The sequence below is a fragment of the Rutilus rutilus genome (genome assembly GCF_951802725.1).
Source record: "Rutilus rutilus genome assembly, chromosome: 25".
Lineage (NCBI taxonomy): Eukaryota > Metazoa > Chordata > Actinopteri > Cypriniformes > Leuciscidae > Rutilus > Rutilus rutilus.
Window position 1 is genome coordinate 12,824,208 of NC_140229.1, and position 19,105 is coordinate 12,843,312.

A 19,105-nucleotide genomic window follows, 5' to 3' on the forward strand; every position below is an offset into this window, starting at 1 on the left:
ATATATATATTTATATATATGTATATATATATATATATATATATATATATATATATATATATATATATATATATATATATATATATGCTGTTGAAGAAATAATCACAGCATTTTTTTTTTTTTTTACCATTCCTTTAAGAAATCCACAATAGTCGTATGGTAAAGTGACTAATAAAACATGCTGTATTTTCGTTTTGCCAAATCAAAAGACAAAGTATGAGTGATTTTCTTGTGCAGCAAATGCACGTTTGTTTGCAATCAGATTCCTCAATGAATCCATTCGACTAAATCTGCAAGTGTCCTAATTAGACAGCAGATGGGCTCATTTTTCAAATGTGGTTAATTATTAGTTAGCAAGTTAAATCATTAAATGCGCTGCACTGTACTCATCTGAAAACTCCATGCAAAGGGGACACAAATGATAACTAGTCACAGGTTGAACATCAGCAAAGGTCGCTGGAGGAAGCTGTTTAGATATAACGAGCAGTACTGAACGGGAATCTTTTGCAGGCCTCGAGCCCCGAACCTCTCGTTCCCAGGGCGACGAGTGACTGACGTAACTTTCAAACGTGGGTCCGATAGCCACATAGTACAAAATCCCATGACACTTACAATCCAAATGCTTCTTCTTTGGCCCCATGACTTCGTGCGTGGTCGCCTTGCACACCGTTTTGGACACCGCGGAACCAGTAACGCTGTGTTGCGCTGCCGTTATCCGATCCGTTATGCTTTGTCCAGACATCTTCGCAGTTTTAAACAAACAGAAAAAGGGGGAAAACAGAAAAAGGGGGAAAACAACAAAAGAGGGGGGGAAATCTACTCGTTCTGTTAAATCCAACGGCAATGCTGGTAACGTTAGTCCCTGGGATGTGCGCTGTTCCGCCACCTGACTGGGGAAAAAAGGGAGAAAAGAAATGAGATTGCAAGGAAGACTCATCCGGCTCTTTAGAGAGTCCAAATGAAGTTTACTCTGTATGTATGCCGTCAGCTGATCGCGACATTTACGTACCAAACGTTTCCTCCTCTATTAACAGCAGCGTCCTCTCTCTCAACCCCTCTGTCACGCACTCTCCCTCTCCCTCTCCTCTCACCCTCTCTCTCTCTCTCTCCCTAACTCCCCCTTTTTCCTCCTCAGTGGCTCTCCTATCGGATCTTGCCTCCCCCTGCTGGGTTTAAAAGGCTCGTAGGAAAATGGCGGGTCTGTTTCCTCTTTTCAGAGGATCCTCCCAAGGTTTATATGGATGTTGGATGGTTTGTGCGTAACGACGCCATGTTGGCTCTAACCATCAGGCCGAGGTCCTCACACCACGTAGAAAGTGAGTACTACGATTTGGATTATGAGCCAAAATGGCGGCTCTAGATGGACAGATTCTGTGTGTTATCTACCAGGGCGACGGTTCACGTGACGGAATTTTAAAATAGTGACTTTGATATACTTTTCTTCATCTTCTTCATTTTTTTTTTTTTACAACATAATAGACATGTCATTAATTAAATGTCTTTATTTAGCCTAATAGTTAAAAATAATTCAATATGTAGGCTATATATTACAAGTAGCTCCTTAGAAAGTATGTATACACACATACATAGTATTCAGCAGAAATCTTCACAATAATACAATAACATAGTAATCTAATATAATCTTATAATCTAAAATAAAAAAGGGAAAATAAAGTTTGCCAGTTTTCACAATTTTATGATTAATTAATATATTAATTACGTATTACTCCTTTCCAGCTGATTGACTTGTGTGAAAGGCAATCACATACATAAAGCATTTTACATTATTTTCCCTCAGTGAAATTTTTTATTTGGCTTTCTGACTCTTTCCTTGCAAAATGCATTATAAAAGGGAGACATCTAGTGATAAAAGTATGCAAGTACAGAAAACATTACTTGAGGAAAAAATAGTGCGTTTTGAGGCAATCGATACATACTGAGCTGCATCATTAAATCTTAAATAATTGACGCAAATTACAGTAGTTGATTATACTTATGTTGACCTATGCTGGTTGTGTTCAGTTTGTAAGTGTCCCTGCCTGCAGAAACTGCAATGTCCTGCATATTCGTATGTCTTGTTCAGCTTGGTGCATTCCAATATTGACTGCTTACAAGTACATATGCACCAGTATTTTGTGAATATCTTCCTGTGTTCAAGAAAATAGAAAGTGTGACTGAATTAGAAGGAATCCACGTGAATGAGAGTTTTCAAGAAAAATATAGGCCTATTAAAGTAGTCGTTTTTTAGTGCACCATGTAAATACCCACACATTTTAAAAGCATAGGCCTATTTGATGTGTGCATGCTTTATAAAGCATTCCGAAATTCAGATCACTGGTGTAATTAAAACTCAAGCTGAGGAAAAAGAGAGGGGAAGGTCTCAGAGATTGAATGAGCCAAAAGCACTGATCGGTTTCAGGACGAGGCTCGTCTGTGATAAATGGAGCAGATTGACTAATATCAACAGGACTGCACAGGTGGCATCAGTGTTCATTGTGTTGCAGTCTTACCGGTAGAGGGCGATATGCACATGCAGATCTATATGTCTTTGTTCACAAACTTTCAAGAGCATCTTGACAACATCCATTTGAGAGATCGCAGGTGCATGTCATCTTTTTCTATTTACAGTAGCCTACATATTCTACCGTATTTATATTTTACATAATAAATATAATATAACTTTCAGGATCCTTTGACGTAATCTTCACCAAATGCTAATAGCTTTTATTATTAAAAACAATACCCTAAATAATAATAATATAGAAAATGCAGTTTTTAATTATTTTCTGCATTACAGTACTGATACATCAATTTTTATATAATCATAATAATTAGTTTTAGAAAAATAATATTATAATCATTATTACTGATATCTGTAACTTACTATAGAAAGTTTAATTGTTTGTATTTATATTTTGCGTAGTATTATCTTTAACTTTCAGGATACTTTGACATCTACACAAAAATGATAGCTTTTATTATCTGCATTAAAGTACTGACACTGTCTTTATAATTATTTTTATATTAAATCATTATTTGTATACTACTACTACTAATGTATGATTATTTTTATTTTTAGTAGTAGTATAGTATTAAAAAAGTTGGGGATCCTTTTACATGTACAGTGCTATGCATAAGTTTAGACACCCATACTAAAGTTGACTAAAAAGAGGAATAAAAAATCATCTTTTGGAAACTGAACTTAATGCCTTAATTAAAAAAATTAGGAAAAATCCAACCTTTAAGGACACCAATTTTCTTTGTGAATGAATAATGCATCGTAAATAAATAAATGTTCTTCCTTAAAATACAGGGTGCATAAGTTTGGACACCCCTATGTTAAATTCCCATAGAGGCAGGCAGATTTTTATTTTTAAAGGCCAGTTACTTCATGGATCCAGGATACTATGCATCCTGATAAAGTTCCCTTGGCCTTTGGAATTAAAATAGCCCCACATCATCACATAGCATTCACCATACCTAGAGATTGGCATGGTTTTATTTCAGTTAGCCTAATAGCTAGTTTGATTTGCATTGAGAGATGATCTTATGGAAAGTACCCCATGCCAATCTCTAGGTATGGTGAAGGCTATGTGATGATGTGGGGCTATTTTAATTCCAAAGGCCAAGGGAACTTTATCAGGATGCATAGTATCCTAAATAAAAAAAAATTAAAAAAAATTTAAAATAAAAATCTGCCTGCCTCTATGGGAATTTAACATAGGGGTGTCCAAACTTATGCACCCTGTATTTTAAGGAAGAACATTTATTTATTTACGATGCATTATTCATTCACAAAGAAAATTGGTGTCCTTAAAGGTTGGATTTTTCCTAATTTTTTGAATTAAGGCATTAAGTTCAATTTCCAAAAGATGATTTTTTATTCCTCTTTTTAGTCAACTTTAGCATGGGTGTCTAAACTTATGCATAGCACTGTAATTATGCAAAATGTTAATAGCTTATATTATTTGCCTTATTGGCACTGTTTTTATTTTATTTCATATAATTATTTGTATCATATAATATTAATTATTATTATTATTATTAGTTAAAATGCAGATACTGAGTTTTGAGATCCTGCATTACAATCCTGACACACTGATATTTTGTATGCTGTTTTTTTATGAATCTCTGTGAGGAGAGAGCTGGTTATAGATATGTCTCATAATGAAAAGGTGTGTCCCTCAGGTCTGAATACCACATGGCTTGTGTTTCACACATGAACAATAAGGCATCCTGTGATTTCTGCCACCTGGGACCAGAAACACAGCTTTTCTGTCTGTTTAGTCCAATAGAGATCTCTCACATGCACAAAAGTTTCCTGTAACGCTGTCCAGCAGTGACTGAACTCTATAAACTCCCTCCCCTTCTCGCTCACAGTATAAACCCTTATAAATGAAAAAAAAATTAAAGAAGATTTTATTTAATACGATATAGACTATTTACAATAAACAATTATTAAAACAATGAAAAAATGACACATTAATTAATCATATCATCGAACCTGATCTAATTAATTCACACGGATTAAGATTTAATTAATATTGCTTATTCATTCTGACCTAAAATTATTGCTTCACGTATTCTTAAGTTAACCCTGTGAAAGTCATGTATTTCACAAAACATTTCTTTTAATAGAAATGTCTGAACTGTGAAACTGAACATTTAAAGAAAAATATTTACCTCAAAGACACCTACACTGTCACTGTGAAAAAAAAAAGTTGCCGCCTTAAATTTTTAAGTACAATCAACTTGGATGTTTAAGTTATTTCAACTTAAATTGCATTACTGACTTAAAAATTATTTGAATCTTGTATAACTTATTTAAAAAAAAAGCTGAAAATATCAATGTTAGTTATTACTTCATTAATAGTTGTTAATATTACAAGTTAAAGCAATGTAAAAACATATGTTGTTATGACTTATTGATCATATAATTTTTTACAGTGTATAAAATGGGTCATTAGAAGGGTGTGAGGAGAAAAGTGATATAGATGTCAGATGCATGACATGGATATGTTGTTTTTTCTATAGCATGTGCTATATTACCCCATTCAACAGCAGATATAACTGTTTCTGTGTTGGATGAAGGCTTACATAGATGACAAGCAATGTTCTCTTTGCTGACAGGTACAGTTAAGAGGTAACCAAGTTAGCCGCTGTGACAGACAATACAATCTACAGAAAAGAGAAAAGACATTTTCATCTGCGCTGTACCCGACAGAGGCCAGAGACCTGTCACTGACAGACTTTCCTCTCTCTTTTTCACACGCCATCTCTCTGTCTGCACACAGCTGACTTGTTTCCATATTAGAAACATGGTGAACATTTTGAAAGTATTTCAGCTGTGTTATCCGTCCTTATGTTGCAGAACCTGATTTCACCAAGTGCAATATGTTCCTGGATCAACATCTTTGTTGATCCTAGAACAACATTTCAATCAACCAATCAGATTTGAGGGACAAGTTTGCAATGTCAAGTTTAGGCTTACAACCAGGGTTAGGTGCTTCTATCAGCGTTATTCACTGTCACTGTCACTGATTTTAGGAATAACTTTGGGGTTAGGTAGGGGTTAGGGCTAAATGTTGGAATGTTGTCCTAGGATCAACAAAATATCAACTCGGCAAAATCAGGACGTGCCCTTATTTAGGTATTTCTGGTCCCTCTGTATTATGATGATTATTTTCGTATGTTCATAATGTTTTATAGAACTTGATTTTGAGTCGGCCCCGTCAAAGTCTTTCTAATGTAGGCTGAATTGCAACATTAACAGCCAATTTGTGGCCTTAAATCATTTCAGTAAGATTTCAAATCAAATTTACATCATAATAAGTTTAAATTAACTGTGCCTCCAGTTACAAACCCTTATGAATAAACATGGCACAATTAAGCAACAAAGCAAACAGTATATTTGTGTCACACGCACTCAGTTTTGTTCGTTTTTAGTGTCTGTTTTCAAGGACTTTCAGTTTGTTTTCATCAGTCACATGTGTTTCTTTATCTTAGTTTCCCACCAGTCATCAGTTGTCATGGACACTCATTCTTCTTCTTCTTCTTCTTCTGGTGGTACTTTGAGAGAGACAGAGGCAATTAACAAAACTTGTGGTTTGCATACCACCAAAAGTGTATTCCCTTGTTTAAAATTCCTCTTTTTCTTTTGTTCTTTTTCTCACTAGACCAGGTGTATCCCGTCTGTCGGATAGCCATGACAACCAAACAGAGACAGATTGCTCATAGTTCCTAATTCCATGCAGGCCGCAGTGATTGATGCATTAGGCCTGACACCTGCTTGCCAGCCAACTGATGGCATTTCACACGGCTAGTAGAAAAACAGTAATTACTTGTACCCTGTTAAAAAAGAGTCATGCATTTTCTCAGAAACTATAGTCTGATTTATGATACAAGATATGCAGATAGTATTCTGTTAAGAGAGGGTGATCAAATATTATTGTTGGTTACACTAAAGACCTCAAGAAAGGTTAGATATGCTATTGTCATTCCTGTTATTGTCAGTTTTATATTGCGTTACTGACTTTCTCACTAACCTCCTAGTAATGACCCACATTATTCATTGTATTCTGAATAAAGTCATCAGATAAATAAAAAAAGACAAGAAAATGAAGCAAGACCAAATGCCAGCCAAATAAAAATAGATACAGCCTTTGTGTTGCGTTGTTCGTAAACACAATTCCTGCCGGTGGCTTTGATAGGCCATTTCATCATTCTATTTAGTGTTTAAAATGAGCCCAAAACACATTCCTAAACTATAAAACCATCCTGTAATTGTTCTAGACCCATTAATTGAGCAATGAATAGCTAGTCAAACGCTCAAGAACATACAGTGGTGGTCAAAATTGATGGCACCCCTGATAAATATGATAAAAAATGGCTGTAATAAACCTTTCATTGAAGTAAAAGAATTGAAAGTGGGGGTAAATCACAAAACACGCTGGCCATAATTGTTGGCACCCTGTTATTAAATACTTTTTGCAACCTCCTTTTGCCAAGATAACAGCTCTGAGTCTTCTCCTATAATGCCTGATGAGTTTGGAGAACACCTGACAAGAGATCAGAGACCATTCCTCCATACAGAATCTCTCCAGATCCTTCAGATTCACAAGTTCATGTTGATGCTTCTTCTCTTCAGTTCACTCCACTCATCAGGTCAGGGAACTGTGACAGTCATGGCAGAAGCTTCATTTTGTGCTCAGTTACCCATTTTTGTGTTGATTTTGATGTTTGTTTTGGACCGTTGTCCTGATGGAAGATCCAACCACGGCCCATTATAAGATTTCTAGCAGAGGCCGTCAGGTTTAGATTTTTTATCTGTTTGTATTTGCTAGAATCCATAATACAATGTATCTGAACAAGATGTCCAGGACCTCCAGCAAATAAATAGGCCCACAACATATAAGATCCAGCAGTATATTTAACCGTAGGGAAGGGGTACTCTTCATCCCTGTTTGCACCAAACACATCTGCTGGGTTTGCTGCCAAAAAGCCCTTTTTTTAGTTTGATCTGACCACAGAATCCGGTCCCTTTTGAAGATCCAGTCATGTCTGACAACTGAATATACTGGAGTTTGTTTTTGGAGGAGCGAGGAGGATTTTTCTTGAAACCTCCCAAACAACATGTGGTGATGTAGGGGTTGGTTGATAATTTTTTTTAGGCTTTCTGACCCCCAAGACTCAAGTAATCTCTGCAATTCTCCATCTGTGATCCTTGGAGAGTCTTTGGCCACTCAAACTATCCTCCTCACCGTCCATTAAGACAATATAGACACACCTCCTCTTCCAGGCAGATTCGTAACATCTTTAGTTGATTATAACTTTCCCTGATGGTCAAAATGGGGATTTTCAATTCTTTAGATATTTTCTTACAGCCACTTTCTATTTTGTGACGCTCAACAATCGTTTGATGCACATCAGAACTATATTCTTTGGTTTTACTCATTGTGATGGATGATTAAGGGAATTTTGCCCTTTGTGTTTCCTCATATTTAAACTCCTGTGAAACAAGAAGTCATAGCTGGACAATTTCATGTTCCTAGTCACCCTGGTGTGCTTAAAAATGTAAATATTAATGGGAATATACTTCAGAGATATTTTTCTCATAAAAAATTCTAGGGGTGCCAACAATTGTGGCTGACGTGTTTTGGAGAAAAACATTTATTTCATAATGTGATTTACCCCCCAATTTCAATTATTTTTCTTCAATGAAAGGTTAGATTTTTGCGAATTTTCTGAAGGAAAGATCAAAAGGATAAACAATGCAGATTTATTTTTTACAGCCATTTTTTATCATATTTATCAGTGCCATCAATTTTGACCACCACTGTATATATAATGTTTTAAAAGGCTTATACTGTATTATCCAAGGATGCCGTTTTGCAATAAATAAATAAATGCTTTTATTTTGCACAGCTTAATTTTATTATTATTTAATCAAATTATTTTCCATTGTCTCAAATGCTATCCTAGAGTGTAAATGCAATAATATATGTTGAAATCCTTACAGTTCTGCTTGCCCTGATATCTTGCCAAGGTGAATGAGATTGTGCCACACTGATAAACAGCACTATAGCCTGCCATATAGAGACATTCAATTGTGAAAAATGAAAGAATGACATTTGCTGGAAGCGCATAAATAGAGATACTTATCGCAAGTACTGAATTGCCCCGCTATAGACCAACAGCTCCGTTTTACCCACAATCCCTTCCATCTGAAGAAATTCTAAGACGTGAGGCAAACTTCGTCAGAGTTCTAGCCGAAGGGGCTCAGAGCTTCATCCGATTCGTGTCTCTGTAATATCCGAGGAGGATTTAGGATTTGAACCGTTTGGGATGGTATTGCATAGTTTTGAAAATTCTTCTCCTTTGGATTTCTTGTATTTTGCACAGATTGACAAGCGACTTTTCTGATGATGTATTGCAGCTGGAGCTGGCCTGCAGCCCGAACATCTTGAGCTTTGATTAATCAGGTAAGAATGGACAATGAAATCATTCAAGTTTCCCCTTTTGCTGCAAGGATGGACCGTAGAGACATTTCTAAGGCAATTAATAATGCAGATTAAAGGCATTTTAAAAATGATGATGTATAAATGGCAGCTAATTTGATGATATATTAGTCTGCTATAAATTTGGAAGGGTTGGAACAGGCATTCATTACTAGAAGTTTGCAGATAATGGAAGCATGAGTGTTTATTCATAGAAGACCCCATTTTTGTGATATAGATTCTCATATACATTAGCCAACAAATGACGTAAGGCCAAGAGTAGCAGTCAGAAAGGGGGGGGGGGTCACGGCCAGACAGGTGGGATACCATCATGGGAGGCGGCTGGGGAAGTGCTGACTGAGCCGGGCCAAACAAAGCATCTAAAGCGTCCAGACAATCCTGGTCCCGACCCAGACCGTCCTGGCACATAGAAAGGCCAGCTCAGTCAGCGACGAGCCCAGTCCAGGAGCCGATGAAAAGATAATTCCCCCCCTCCCAGACCACATGCGGCGTGGGGCCACTTGTGAGCGCTGACAGAGCAAGATCAAGCAGAAAGGATATGAGTGGGAAACTTCAAAACCTGCTCATGTTTCTGGGCCTGTGAAAGGATTTGTATAACACATTCACTTTTGATGGACTTTCCCATGTTCCCCCAGACAGCGCTTTTGCTGTTGACGTGTTCAAATAATGAATCTCTTATGTTTAATTTTTTTCCTCAGAGCAAGGCCGCGTTTCTAGTTGTTTTGCCGGGATGCTGGGTAATCCAGTCAGTCTCGCGCCACAGCCGAGAACAGATGGAGTACCGCTGATTCTACAGCTGCCAGGGAAACGGGTGAGTCTTCCGAAACGGAGCGAGGGATGCTAAAGCAGACGGAGGGCAAAAGTGGACCAAGGTCAGGGTGAAACACGCAGAACTCTGTGTAAAAGCATCATACTAACAAATACCTACAGGAAGTGAATCTGTTTGAATAGATTTGCAGCTTTTTGAATATATAAATTGAGGTGAGTTGATTTGTTCCCAGAGTTTGTGCAATAGCACTTCAGAGCAATTTACGTTCATTATTGGTTTCAAATTGAACAGAAGCACCAACAAAAGCATCAGATTTCTCATTTTCTATCCGTTTTCTTCAAATTTAATAGCATAATTACAGAACAATGCAGGCAAATTACCTTTTGAAGAGAGTCTAATCATGCATTTCTTCTCTGATTTCAGAAAAAGAAGCATCTTCTGATGAATCCAAAGAATTTGCTCATACATTGTCTTTCTCAGGCGCTGAAATGGAACGTTTGTGTGTGATTCTTTTGCTTGTAAGTAAAACTTTTATAGTCAATGCGCAATTCAATGGGTTCAACTGCGATGCCAACTTTCACAGCCGCTTCCCCGGTGAGTGAGCTCTTTCTTTTTTTGAGCAAGCATTTAATCAGTGACAAGTAATTAATTATATCTCATTCTCTCTCAACAGCTGAGCGGGACATCAGCGTGTATTGTGGAGTGCAAACCATCACGCTGAAGATTAATTTTTGCCCGGTGCTTTTCTCTGGCTACACCGACACTGACCTGGCACTGAACGGGCGTCACGGTGATGCCCACTGCCGAGGGTTCATCAACAACAACACGTTCCCAACGGTTGTGCTCTTCAGCATCAGTCTCAGCACGTTGGAGGCTTGCGGAAACGCACTGGTGGTAAGAAACCACCTGTTTTCAACAATTTTCAACGGCCTACAATCATTTGCTTGAAAACACATTTGTTACAGTAAATGCTAAAAAACAGCTTGTGTTTGGAGAGACAGTATTCTCTCTATGACAGTTTGGCCATTATAAATGAAGAACATCTGTGGTGAGGTGGATTTATCTTTGGTTTGGTGATGGCAGAGATCCGGCATTGATAAAAAGGTTGAGGATTATGGAGGTGAAGGTACATTAGTTTCAGGATGAGCAATCACAGTTTAGTGCCACTGTGTCTGTAGGTCTCAACAGCTCAGGGGCCCAACGCATATGGGAATCTTTCCCTGGTTCAGATTGGGAATATAGCTGGATACATTGACACTCCGGATCCCCCAACGGTCATCAGCTACCTACCAGGACTGCTTTACAAGTTCAGTTGTAGTTACCCACTGGAATACCTGGTCAACAACACACAGCTTGCTTCGTAAGTGTATAATGACGTTATATAATTCAGTACTTCATTTCAAAACCAATGCATTATTGTGTCCTTTTTAAAAATTAAATAAAAAAAATCCAAGCTAAATTATTCACAATACTTTGAGGAAAGATTAAAAGGTAACAGCTTGCATGTTGTCAAATATTTATCACTTATTGTTCAGATTTAATGGGCTGAATTGTGAGGCATAATTAAATTAGTATGCACAACGAATATGTTGTAAAACCTAATGTACGGTTGATTACAAGGACATCAGACAGTAAATCAGGACACACTATTACACAAGTTTTCCTTTCAGACTTAATTGGCCTGCAAAATATATTTATTATGTTTTAATAGCTTCTTTTGTTCGAAGGTCAGCTGCAGCGATATCAGTGAAGGACAGCAATGGCACTTTTGTGAGCACGCTGAATTTACTTCTATACAACGTGAGTACATGTAGAACATCAGTATCATTTTTAATTAAGCGATATATAGAGATCAATCTACGTCTTTTGCACTGTGCTCAATACATAAACTAAATATTGTTGTTCTGTTTTTGATAATTATTGAAATAATTATTGAAATAATGGAATGTGTCCAGTTCAGACCAGTCCATGTCTGATATGGCTCAATTTAGTTTTTTGCTATATTTCGCTCATTTCTATAGTAGAGACTTCCAAAGTTTTTTATCTTAAACAGTTTATACTTATAATAAGAATGATTTATAATTTATTTAAATGTATTATTATTTATTGTATTATATATATATATATAAAACGTATGTGATAAATACTGTAATGCATGTGTGTGGTGTATGTTTTGTTGTTTTTTATGTTTTTTTATTGCTGTATTTTGCTTATTTCTGGAGCAAATAATTTAGTAATTTTTCAGCAAACATGTGTGGGATCCTAACCTGTGGTGTTCAATGTTTAAGGACTCCACATACATCCAGAATCTTGCCATCCCAATGTCTGGACTTACTTTGAAGACACGAGTGTTCGCCGCCGTAAAAGCAACCAACCTAGACAGGAGGTAAACTACAGTTAGAAAAATGTATCTTAGAAGAGTATCTTGCAAGGAGGCCCAACATACTAAAACATACTATAGATATGATACTGGATACTGAACGATCTGATGGAGGTCTTTGGACTTTCACTGCATTGTTAGAGCACTTCCCTAAATGACCTCCTCTCTTATATCTGATAGATCCAGAACCAGTTTAGCCAATTAAAGGAAGAATGCTGAATGACTCAATGCCGGCCTTGTTTAGGGCCAGGGAAGGGCGCCACTAAAATGAATGGGCAAGATTATTATGGGTCTCGAGTAGAGATAAGATAAATGACTTATATGAAACAACAGTGGTTTGGTCGTATAGGGCAGTTTCCTATTCAAGCATCCATGTTTTAGTGACTGATTCACGCATGTCACTCTCCACAGGTGGAACGTTCTGATGGACTACTGTTACACGACTCCCTCTGGGAATCCTAATGATGAACTCCGATATGACCTTTTCTTTGGGTAATTCCATGTTTTCTTTAGATATGTGGGTGTGCTTGCACATATGTGGGTGTATACAAGCAGAACTGAAGCTGAATGCTAAGTGTATCTTGTCTCTGGTCCAGCAGATGCGATAAGGACCCGCAGACAACAGTGTTTGAGAACGGGAAGAGCCAGATGGGCCGCTTCTCCTTTGAGGTGTTCCGCTTTGTCAAGCACAAGAACCAGAAAATGTCCACTGTGTTTCTGCACTGCGTAACCAAGCTGTGTCGATCTGACGACTGCCCCCTGCTCTTGCCTGTAAGTATGGCTGCTTTAGGTGAAACATGTCAACATGTCTGGGTCATACTTCACCCTAAAACCTGAAGAAATAAATAAGATATTGAATTTTGCTCAAAGGAAATGACTTTCAAGATTTTTTGCATTGTGACAATAATTTCATTATTTTTAAAATGATTTATTTATTTATTTATATCATTTATATCATTTATTTATTTTTTTGGGGAGGTTTTTTTAATGTTTTTTTTTAAAAGGAGTTTCTTATGCTCATCAAGGCTGCATTTATTTGATCAAAAATACAGTAAAACAGCATTATTGTGAAATATTGTTTCAATTTAAAAATCCGTTTTATATTTCTTATTCCTATAATCTTTTTTTAAATGTAATATATTCCTGTAATGGCAAAGCTGAATTTTCAGCAGCCATTACTCCAGTCTTAAATGTGTCACAAGATCCTTCAGAAGTAAATATAGAAAACACAAACAAACAAAAAATTTGATGTGAAAATAAATTAAAACTGCAAATTATATATGCGTCATGCAGTTTTGGTTTTACTGGCTTTAATTTATGGGAATTACAAAAATAGTTTAGGTAAAGTAATTAGTTAATTTAGTTTAAAAAAAAATCTTAATTGGTTATAATAGGCTTAATTTCCTTTATTTAATTTAACTTTAAGAAAAGAAAGAAATTTCTAAAGATTCTAAAGAAACTTCAAGTTGGAACTGTGTTCATTTATTATTCACAAATATTGGCATCCTGACAGATCTGCGGTAAGAGGAAGAAAAGGGACACGTCGGAAAGAACCGGTGTGGCCTCTGACAACGCAGTCATGACCGCTGGACCCATCATCACCAGAAGTGGTACGATATGAACTATAATGTAGTGTTTTTGTAGCTCAGCTAATAGCTCACAGGTATGATTCCCAGATAAACTGCTAAAAAATAAACTTTGAGTACACTGTAAGTTATTGTATCTCATCTTTCAAAGTGAGCCTGTTATGTATATGAGACATGATTTAGCACTTTAAATTAGTTTTTGGGCAATAAATGTGCCATCTCACTAAAATAATTCTCCTCTGTCCACAGATGAAACTCCAACCAATAATTCCCAACTAGGTAAGGCTTCCTTTTTCCTCCACTTTAGCTCTTTTAAAAGGAGACTAAATCCTCATATCTCAGAGCTGTAGCATTTCTGATGGAGGATAAAAGCACGCTTACTCCCTCCTGAAAATATAGAGGAATGTTTTTTTCCTCAAAGGATGTCACGGCTTAAAACCATGACCAAAATAATGATGAGTTGGAGGGTTTCCAACAGTGAGAAGTTAATAGAGGGTAGAAGCAGGTGGTGTTATCAAGAAATGAACAAGAGGATTGAAAGAAAGAGTGCGCGATAAGTATTTGAACGGTGGGTTACATATTGTATGAAGTCTTCCTAACACTGTGTGTGTGTGTGTGTGTGTGTTTCAGCACAGCTAAACGGACCTCCGTTCAAAATGAATTCAGTGACGAGCGCCTTGATTTCTGCCACCGCAATCCTTGGCGTTATGAGCATGTGTTTCTTCATCCTGTCTCTGTCACTGCTGAGGGGGAAACAGACGCCACAAACACCTCTGTCAGGAACACACAACCCAGCGTTCAGCTAAACGCACACACGGCTGTTCAGTCAGCTAAACAATACAACAATACCTGTGTGCGGAGCCTTTCGGTTACACACAATCATGCCGTACAGGGAAATAATATCATAACACCACTCTACACAGCCTTTAGCTACACACAGTTTCCCCATTTTTGGTTACAAAGCATTAATACAGCTATTCTCATTCCCGTAACTTTACATAACACACAATCCTAAACAATTAGGGATGAATTTGAAATGATTCTCACACACAAATAAACAGGAAGAACGCACTTAAAAGGTGCACTCAGTATTTTTTTTCCTCATTACAGAAAAAAGTCATTTTGGCAAAATCATGTATACACATGAGATTTCAGTTATATATGTAGCTCAAACTAATTTAGGGGTTGCCATGTTGAGATCACATGACCAGCTGAATAGGCTACTACCGACTTTCTCTCGGTAACGCCTCTGTTATTGGACAATTTTGCTAATGGAATAAGTTAATGATGGCTGGTAACTACAATGGGATTGGTAACTGAAAACATTTGATTTTGTGTAAATCTGTATCCACAACACTAGGTGTCAGTATAAATCTAAAAAGATTTGCTCAACATAAGCAACAACCACCAAGCGAAATTTAAGGTCCAATGAATAATTTTGTCATTGTTTTGACCACAATTTATTATCCAACGCAACTACTTTCTCTCATCATTGATGCAAGTGGCACTATAGTTAAAACTGTCCGCCTTTACGATCAGATTTCTCTTTTCAGGCTGACTACTGTCATAGCGGAGCGGCAGTTTAAAGGGATAGTTCACCCATAAATGAAAATTCTGTCATCATTTACATATTGTTCCAAACCTGCATCAATTTCTTTCTTCTGCTGAACACAAAAGAAGATATTTTGAAGAAAATTGTAACCAAACCAGACATTTTGTTGGTAACCAAACTAATAGAAATCAGTGGGGTCTATAAACTGTTTGGTTACCCATATTCTTCCAAATATATTTTGTGTTCAGTAGAAGAAAGAAATTCATAAAAGTTTAGAACAACTTGAGGGTGAATAAATGATAACAGAATTTTCATTTTTGGGTGAACTATCTCTTTAACCACAATCTTGGTAAGCAAGCTAGTCAGTGTTTATAACAAATTAACTGAGCACATTCACTTTAATATCCAAGTGCTCATGGTCTGCATTCATGTACTCATGTAAAATATATAAAAAATCGAGACAGAATCTTCATTTTTGGGTGAACTATTCCATTTTTTTTTTTTACACACTTTATTTAATTACACTTGTAAATGAACTTATCAACAGAGCAGCAAACTGTTTTATACAAGTATTTAATTTGAAATGTCAATTGATCCGGATCTTGGTGCAGTCTGCAGTGTAACTTAAAGTTAATACCTCAGCCCCTCGCTTCATTGCAGGGTTTAAGATCAGTTACATGAAGAACATAAGCTGAGGTATCTAATAGACCTGCCGAACACATATTTCTAGTTCAGTGAGAATATTAGAGGCTGTAGGATGGAATGTGAGGAGTCCATTCATCACGACGGCACAAAGGATCATGGGACACCAGTGATTCCAAGTGCAAGACTCTTTGCAATAATTAGTTTGAGAGAGAGACCATAGGGAACGAATTTAATTAAGTTGAACAGCAACCTAGATCACTATGCTATGTGATTGAGGTGGATGCAAAGTTTTTTAGTTTTAATTAATTGTATTTGTTTTTACTCGTTAGTATGCATATGTCTCTGTGATACCCACTGAACAGTAATGAGTCTTAGCAGTTAGTTTGTTAATTTTTTTTTTATTAAAGATATTTGAATGGAATTTATGTCCAAGATAATTTGATTAAATGTAACAACCCATGTTATTATCCCCCCAAACACACATTTGTATTACTTTGTAGGTCTTTCTTTCTAGTTTTTTAACAATAAAGTAAATTCAGAGTTGCTTATGAATATTTAGTTTGGCGATTTTGCAGTAATAATTACAAAACAGACAGGGATCACAATCCATTACTCAGTTCTATTGTATTCAGTGCTGTCATGTTGAAGAAAGCAAGCTTTTAAAGGTCTTCACAATGATCGTAATCATCATGATGCCAGCTAAACAAAGAGCCTGTATTCATATCAGACTTTTGAAGACTTCCAGTTTTATTATCTTTGACATCAGTGGAAAATATTAATGGGATTTTGGCATAATGAATGGCCCAATTTAATGTGAAGAAATCAAAGGTACAGAAGGGCAGGAATGAGACATCATGTCCTATCTGGATATGAAAAACAAAATCCATTAGAGGATAATTCCCCCTGTCCTGAGCTGGTAGAAGTGTAAAGGCAAAGCTGTCGAGAAACTGTCAGCAAACAATATATATTTTCGACATATTTTACCAATACCATGGTGATCATTCAGGTACCATAATTTATATAAAAGTATAATGATATTTCCGTATGAAACCTTCACTGTACCATATTACCGTCAGTGTGCTTTATGTAAGCCTATTATTGTATGTGTGTCAATGCTGGTTTCCATAGTGATATACAAGGATAAATAAAAATCCACTTTTGTTCCTGACATGAATATCCTCATCTGCCATAAAAAGGGTTGAGTGTCAGCATAGAATATAAGGATTAGCTCTTTTGATTTAAATGACCTAAGAGCACAAACCCCAAATCATACAAACCCAGCTTTTAACACAAGGAAGTGCCATTCTGAATTCCAATGACAGAAAAATGGTATATATATATATATATATAAATATAGTGTTTAAATTATATTATTAAATAAATATGAATTTATCACATTTTTAATAAATGTTATTATTAAATATAAAATTGTGTATGTATAAAAATTATATTTTATATATAAACTTCAGTCTTCAGTGTCACATGATCATTCGGAAATCATTCTAATATGCTGATTTGGTGCTCAAGAAACATTTTGTATTATCAATGTTGAAAATAGTTGTTCTGTGGAAACCGTGATACATTTTTTTTTCAGATCTCTTTGATAAAAACCAAATTCAAAACAACAGCCTTTATTTGTAATAGAAATCTTTTGTAACATTATGTCTTCACTGTCACTTTTGATCAATTTAATGCATTCTTTCTGAATAAAAGCATTAATTAAAAAAACGTCTTACTCGCTCCAAACTTTTGTAGCAGTAGTGTATTGTATTTATTGCAAAAATAAATGATAGGCCTATTGTGTTATATTATTAAAAATTTAAGTTTTGCCAATTAAAAGTTTCCAATATTCCAAAACACAGGCCAGCCTTACGGCATGAGAATTATGATCGGATTGCCATTCAACCTATGATTTGACTCTAGCAGTGAGAATTACCAGTTCTTTGTGTAGCATCATATTTATAAGTGGATGCCAATAAGAAATCTGTTTTGAAGAAGATCTCACACTTCTGGCATCAGACACGGGCAGGGGTCATGCTTAAGCTTTATTAAACCCATCTTTGATTCTCCACAGATTTATCTGGATCTATGGCTTATTGCACAGAGAAAGAAAAGAAAGGTGCTGAAACAAAGTGCTATAGTTTGCAGCTTAAAGGAGAGCCCTCTTATTACAGAATAATCCACTGACCTTCTCACACCACTTAACAGTGTTTTCACGTCTACTCGGACAAGTGTATAAGGAATGAGCCATATATGTGATTCTTTCTCTCATGTCAGACTTGAAGTAAAGCAGGATACTATTGGTGGAATAAGAATAGTTGGTGTATAAGTGTTAAGTGACTAATAAGCATTAATTGGGAACGTGGTATTTTGTCAAGCTTGATGGCATTATTTGTATTTTGTCAAGCACTGGATCAACCAAACAAAGTGACTCAGGACTAAATTGAGATATTACTGTGAAGGGATGACAGTCAAAACAAAGCCCCGGAGTGCACTGAGATGTGCTTAATGAATGTTTTCCTCACCCTTGCAATTATGTTGTCTGATTTCTGATTTATTTAATTGTTTATCCAATAATGCCCAGTTGGCTTAATTTATGAAACATGGGCAGAATGAATTTGTGTAAACAGTTTTCCAAATCATTATTATATAAGTTGTTGCAACAGTTTTGTCAACGTATACCTGTATAAAAAAAAGCAGAAATATGCATATTGTAAGTATAGATAGATAGATAGATAGATAGATAGATAGATAGATAGATAGATAGATAGATAGATAGATAGATAGATAGATAGATAGATATGTTCTGTAAGTATAGAGACGGATGGATGGATGGATATGTTCTGTAAGTATAGACAGACAGAGATAGATAGATAGATAAATAGATAGATAGATAGATAGATAGATAGATAGATAGATAGATAGATAGATAGATAGATAGATAGATAGATATGTTCTGTAAGTAGACGGATGGATGGATGGATATGTTCTGTAAGTATAGACAGACAGAGATAGATAGATAGATAGATAGATAGATAGATAGATAGATAGATAGATAGATAGATAGATAGATAGAATGTTATATTTTCAAATAATATTAAAATTAAGATGATTAATAATTAATAATTACATTTTATTGTTTTATTATTATTAATT

General features: G+C 36.0%; 2 protein-coding genes across 16 annotated transcripts in view; one reads left to right on the top strand and one right to left on the bottom strand.

Annotated features, from left to right (window-relative positions):
• The window catches only part of picalma (phosphatidylinositol binding clathrin assembly protein a), a gene marked incomplete at its 5' end in the record, with an annotated part of 38,982 nt that extends 38,045 nt beyond the window's left edge, over positions 1-937 (bottom strand). For 13 of the 14 annotated variants that reach the window (XM_084399862.1, XM_084399857.1, XM_084399859.1 and 10 more), the window contains one exon: positions 613-937. In XM_084399862.1, the coding sequence (XP_084255988.1) occupies positions 613-937 (325 nt within the window). The remainder of the gene's footprint in view (positions 1-612) is intronic. The other variant, XM_084399860.1, reaches the window with a different exon arrangement.
• A 258-nt stretch (positions 938-1,195) lies between these two features.
• zpld1a (zona pellucida-like domain containing 1a) lies at positions 1,196-17,632 on the top strand. Of its 2 annotated transcripts, none has more exons than XM_084399872.1 (13): positions 1,196-1,316; positions 8,902-8,981; positions 9,716-9,828; positions 10,210-10,380; positions 10,460-10,680; positions 10,965-11,146; positions 11,514-11,586; positions 12,075-12,172; positions 12,578-12,658; positions 12,763-12,937; positions 13,680-13,776; positions 14,002-14,031; positions 14,383-17,632. In XM_084399872.1, exons 4-13 carry the CDS (start codon positions 10,275-10,277, stop codon positions 14,556-14,558), a joined length of 1,239 nt encoding a protein of 412 aa, XP_084255998.1. In that variant the 5' UTR covers positions 1,196-1,316; positions 8,902-8,981; positions 9,716-9,828; positions 10,210-10,274; the 3' UTR covers positions 14,559-17,632. The 2 variants fall into 2 exon arrangements, with proteins under 2 accessions (XP_084255998.1, XP_084255999.1); XM_084399873.1 differs by having other exon boundaries at positions 12,766-12,937.
• Positions 17,633-19,105: the final 1,473 nt, after the last annotated feature.

Bases quoted from the DNA above. Each gene is read 5' to 3' on its own strand.
- zpld1a (XM_084399872.1), top strand. From the start codon at position 10,275: ATGGAACGTTTGTGTGTGATTCTTTTGCTTGTAAGTAAAACTTTTATA. The intron at 12,938-13,679 runs GTAAGTATGGCT...GCATCCTGACAG, and splicing joins ACTGCCCCCTGCTCTTGCCT to ATCTGCGGTAAGAGGAAGAA. The intron at 13,777-14,001 runs GTACGATATGAA...CTCTGTCCACAG, and splicing joins ACCCATCATCACCAGAAGTG to ATGAAACTCCAACCAATAAT.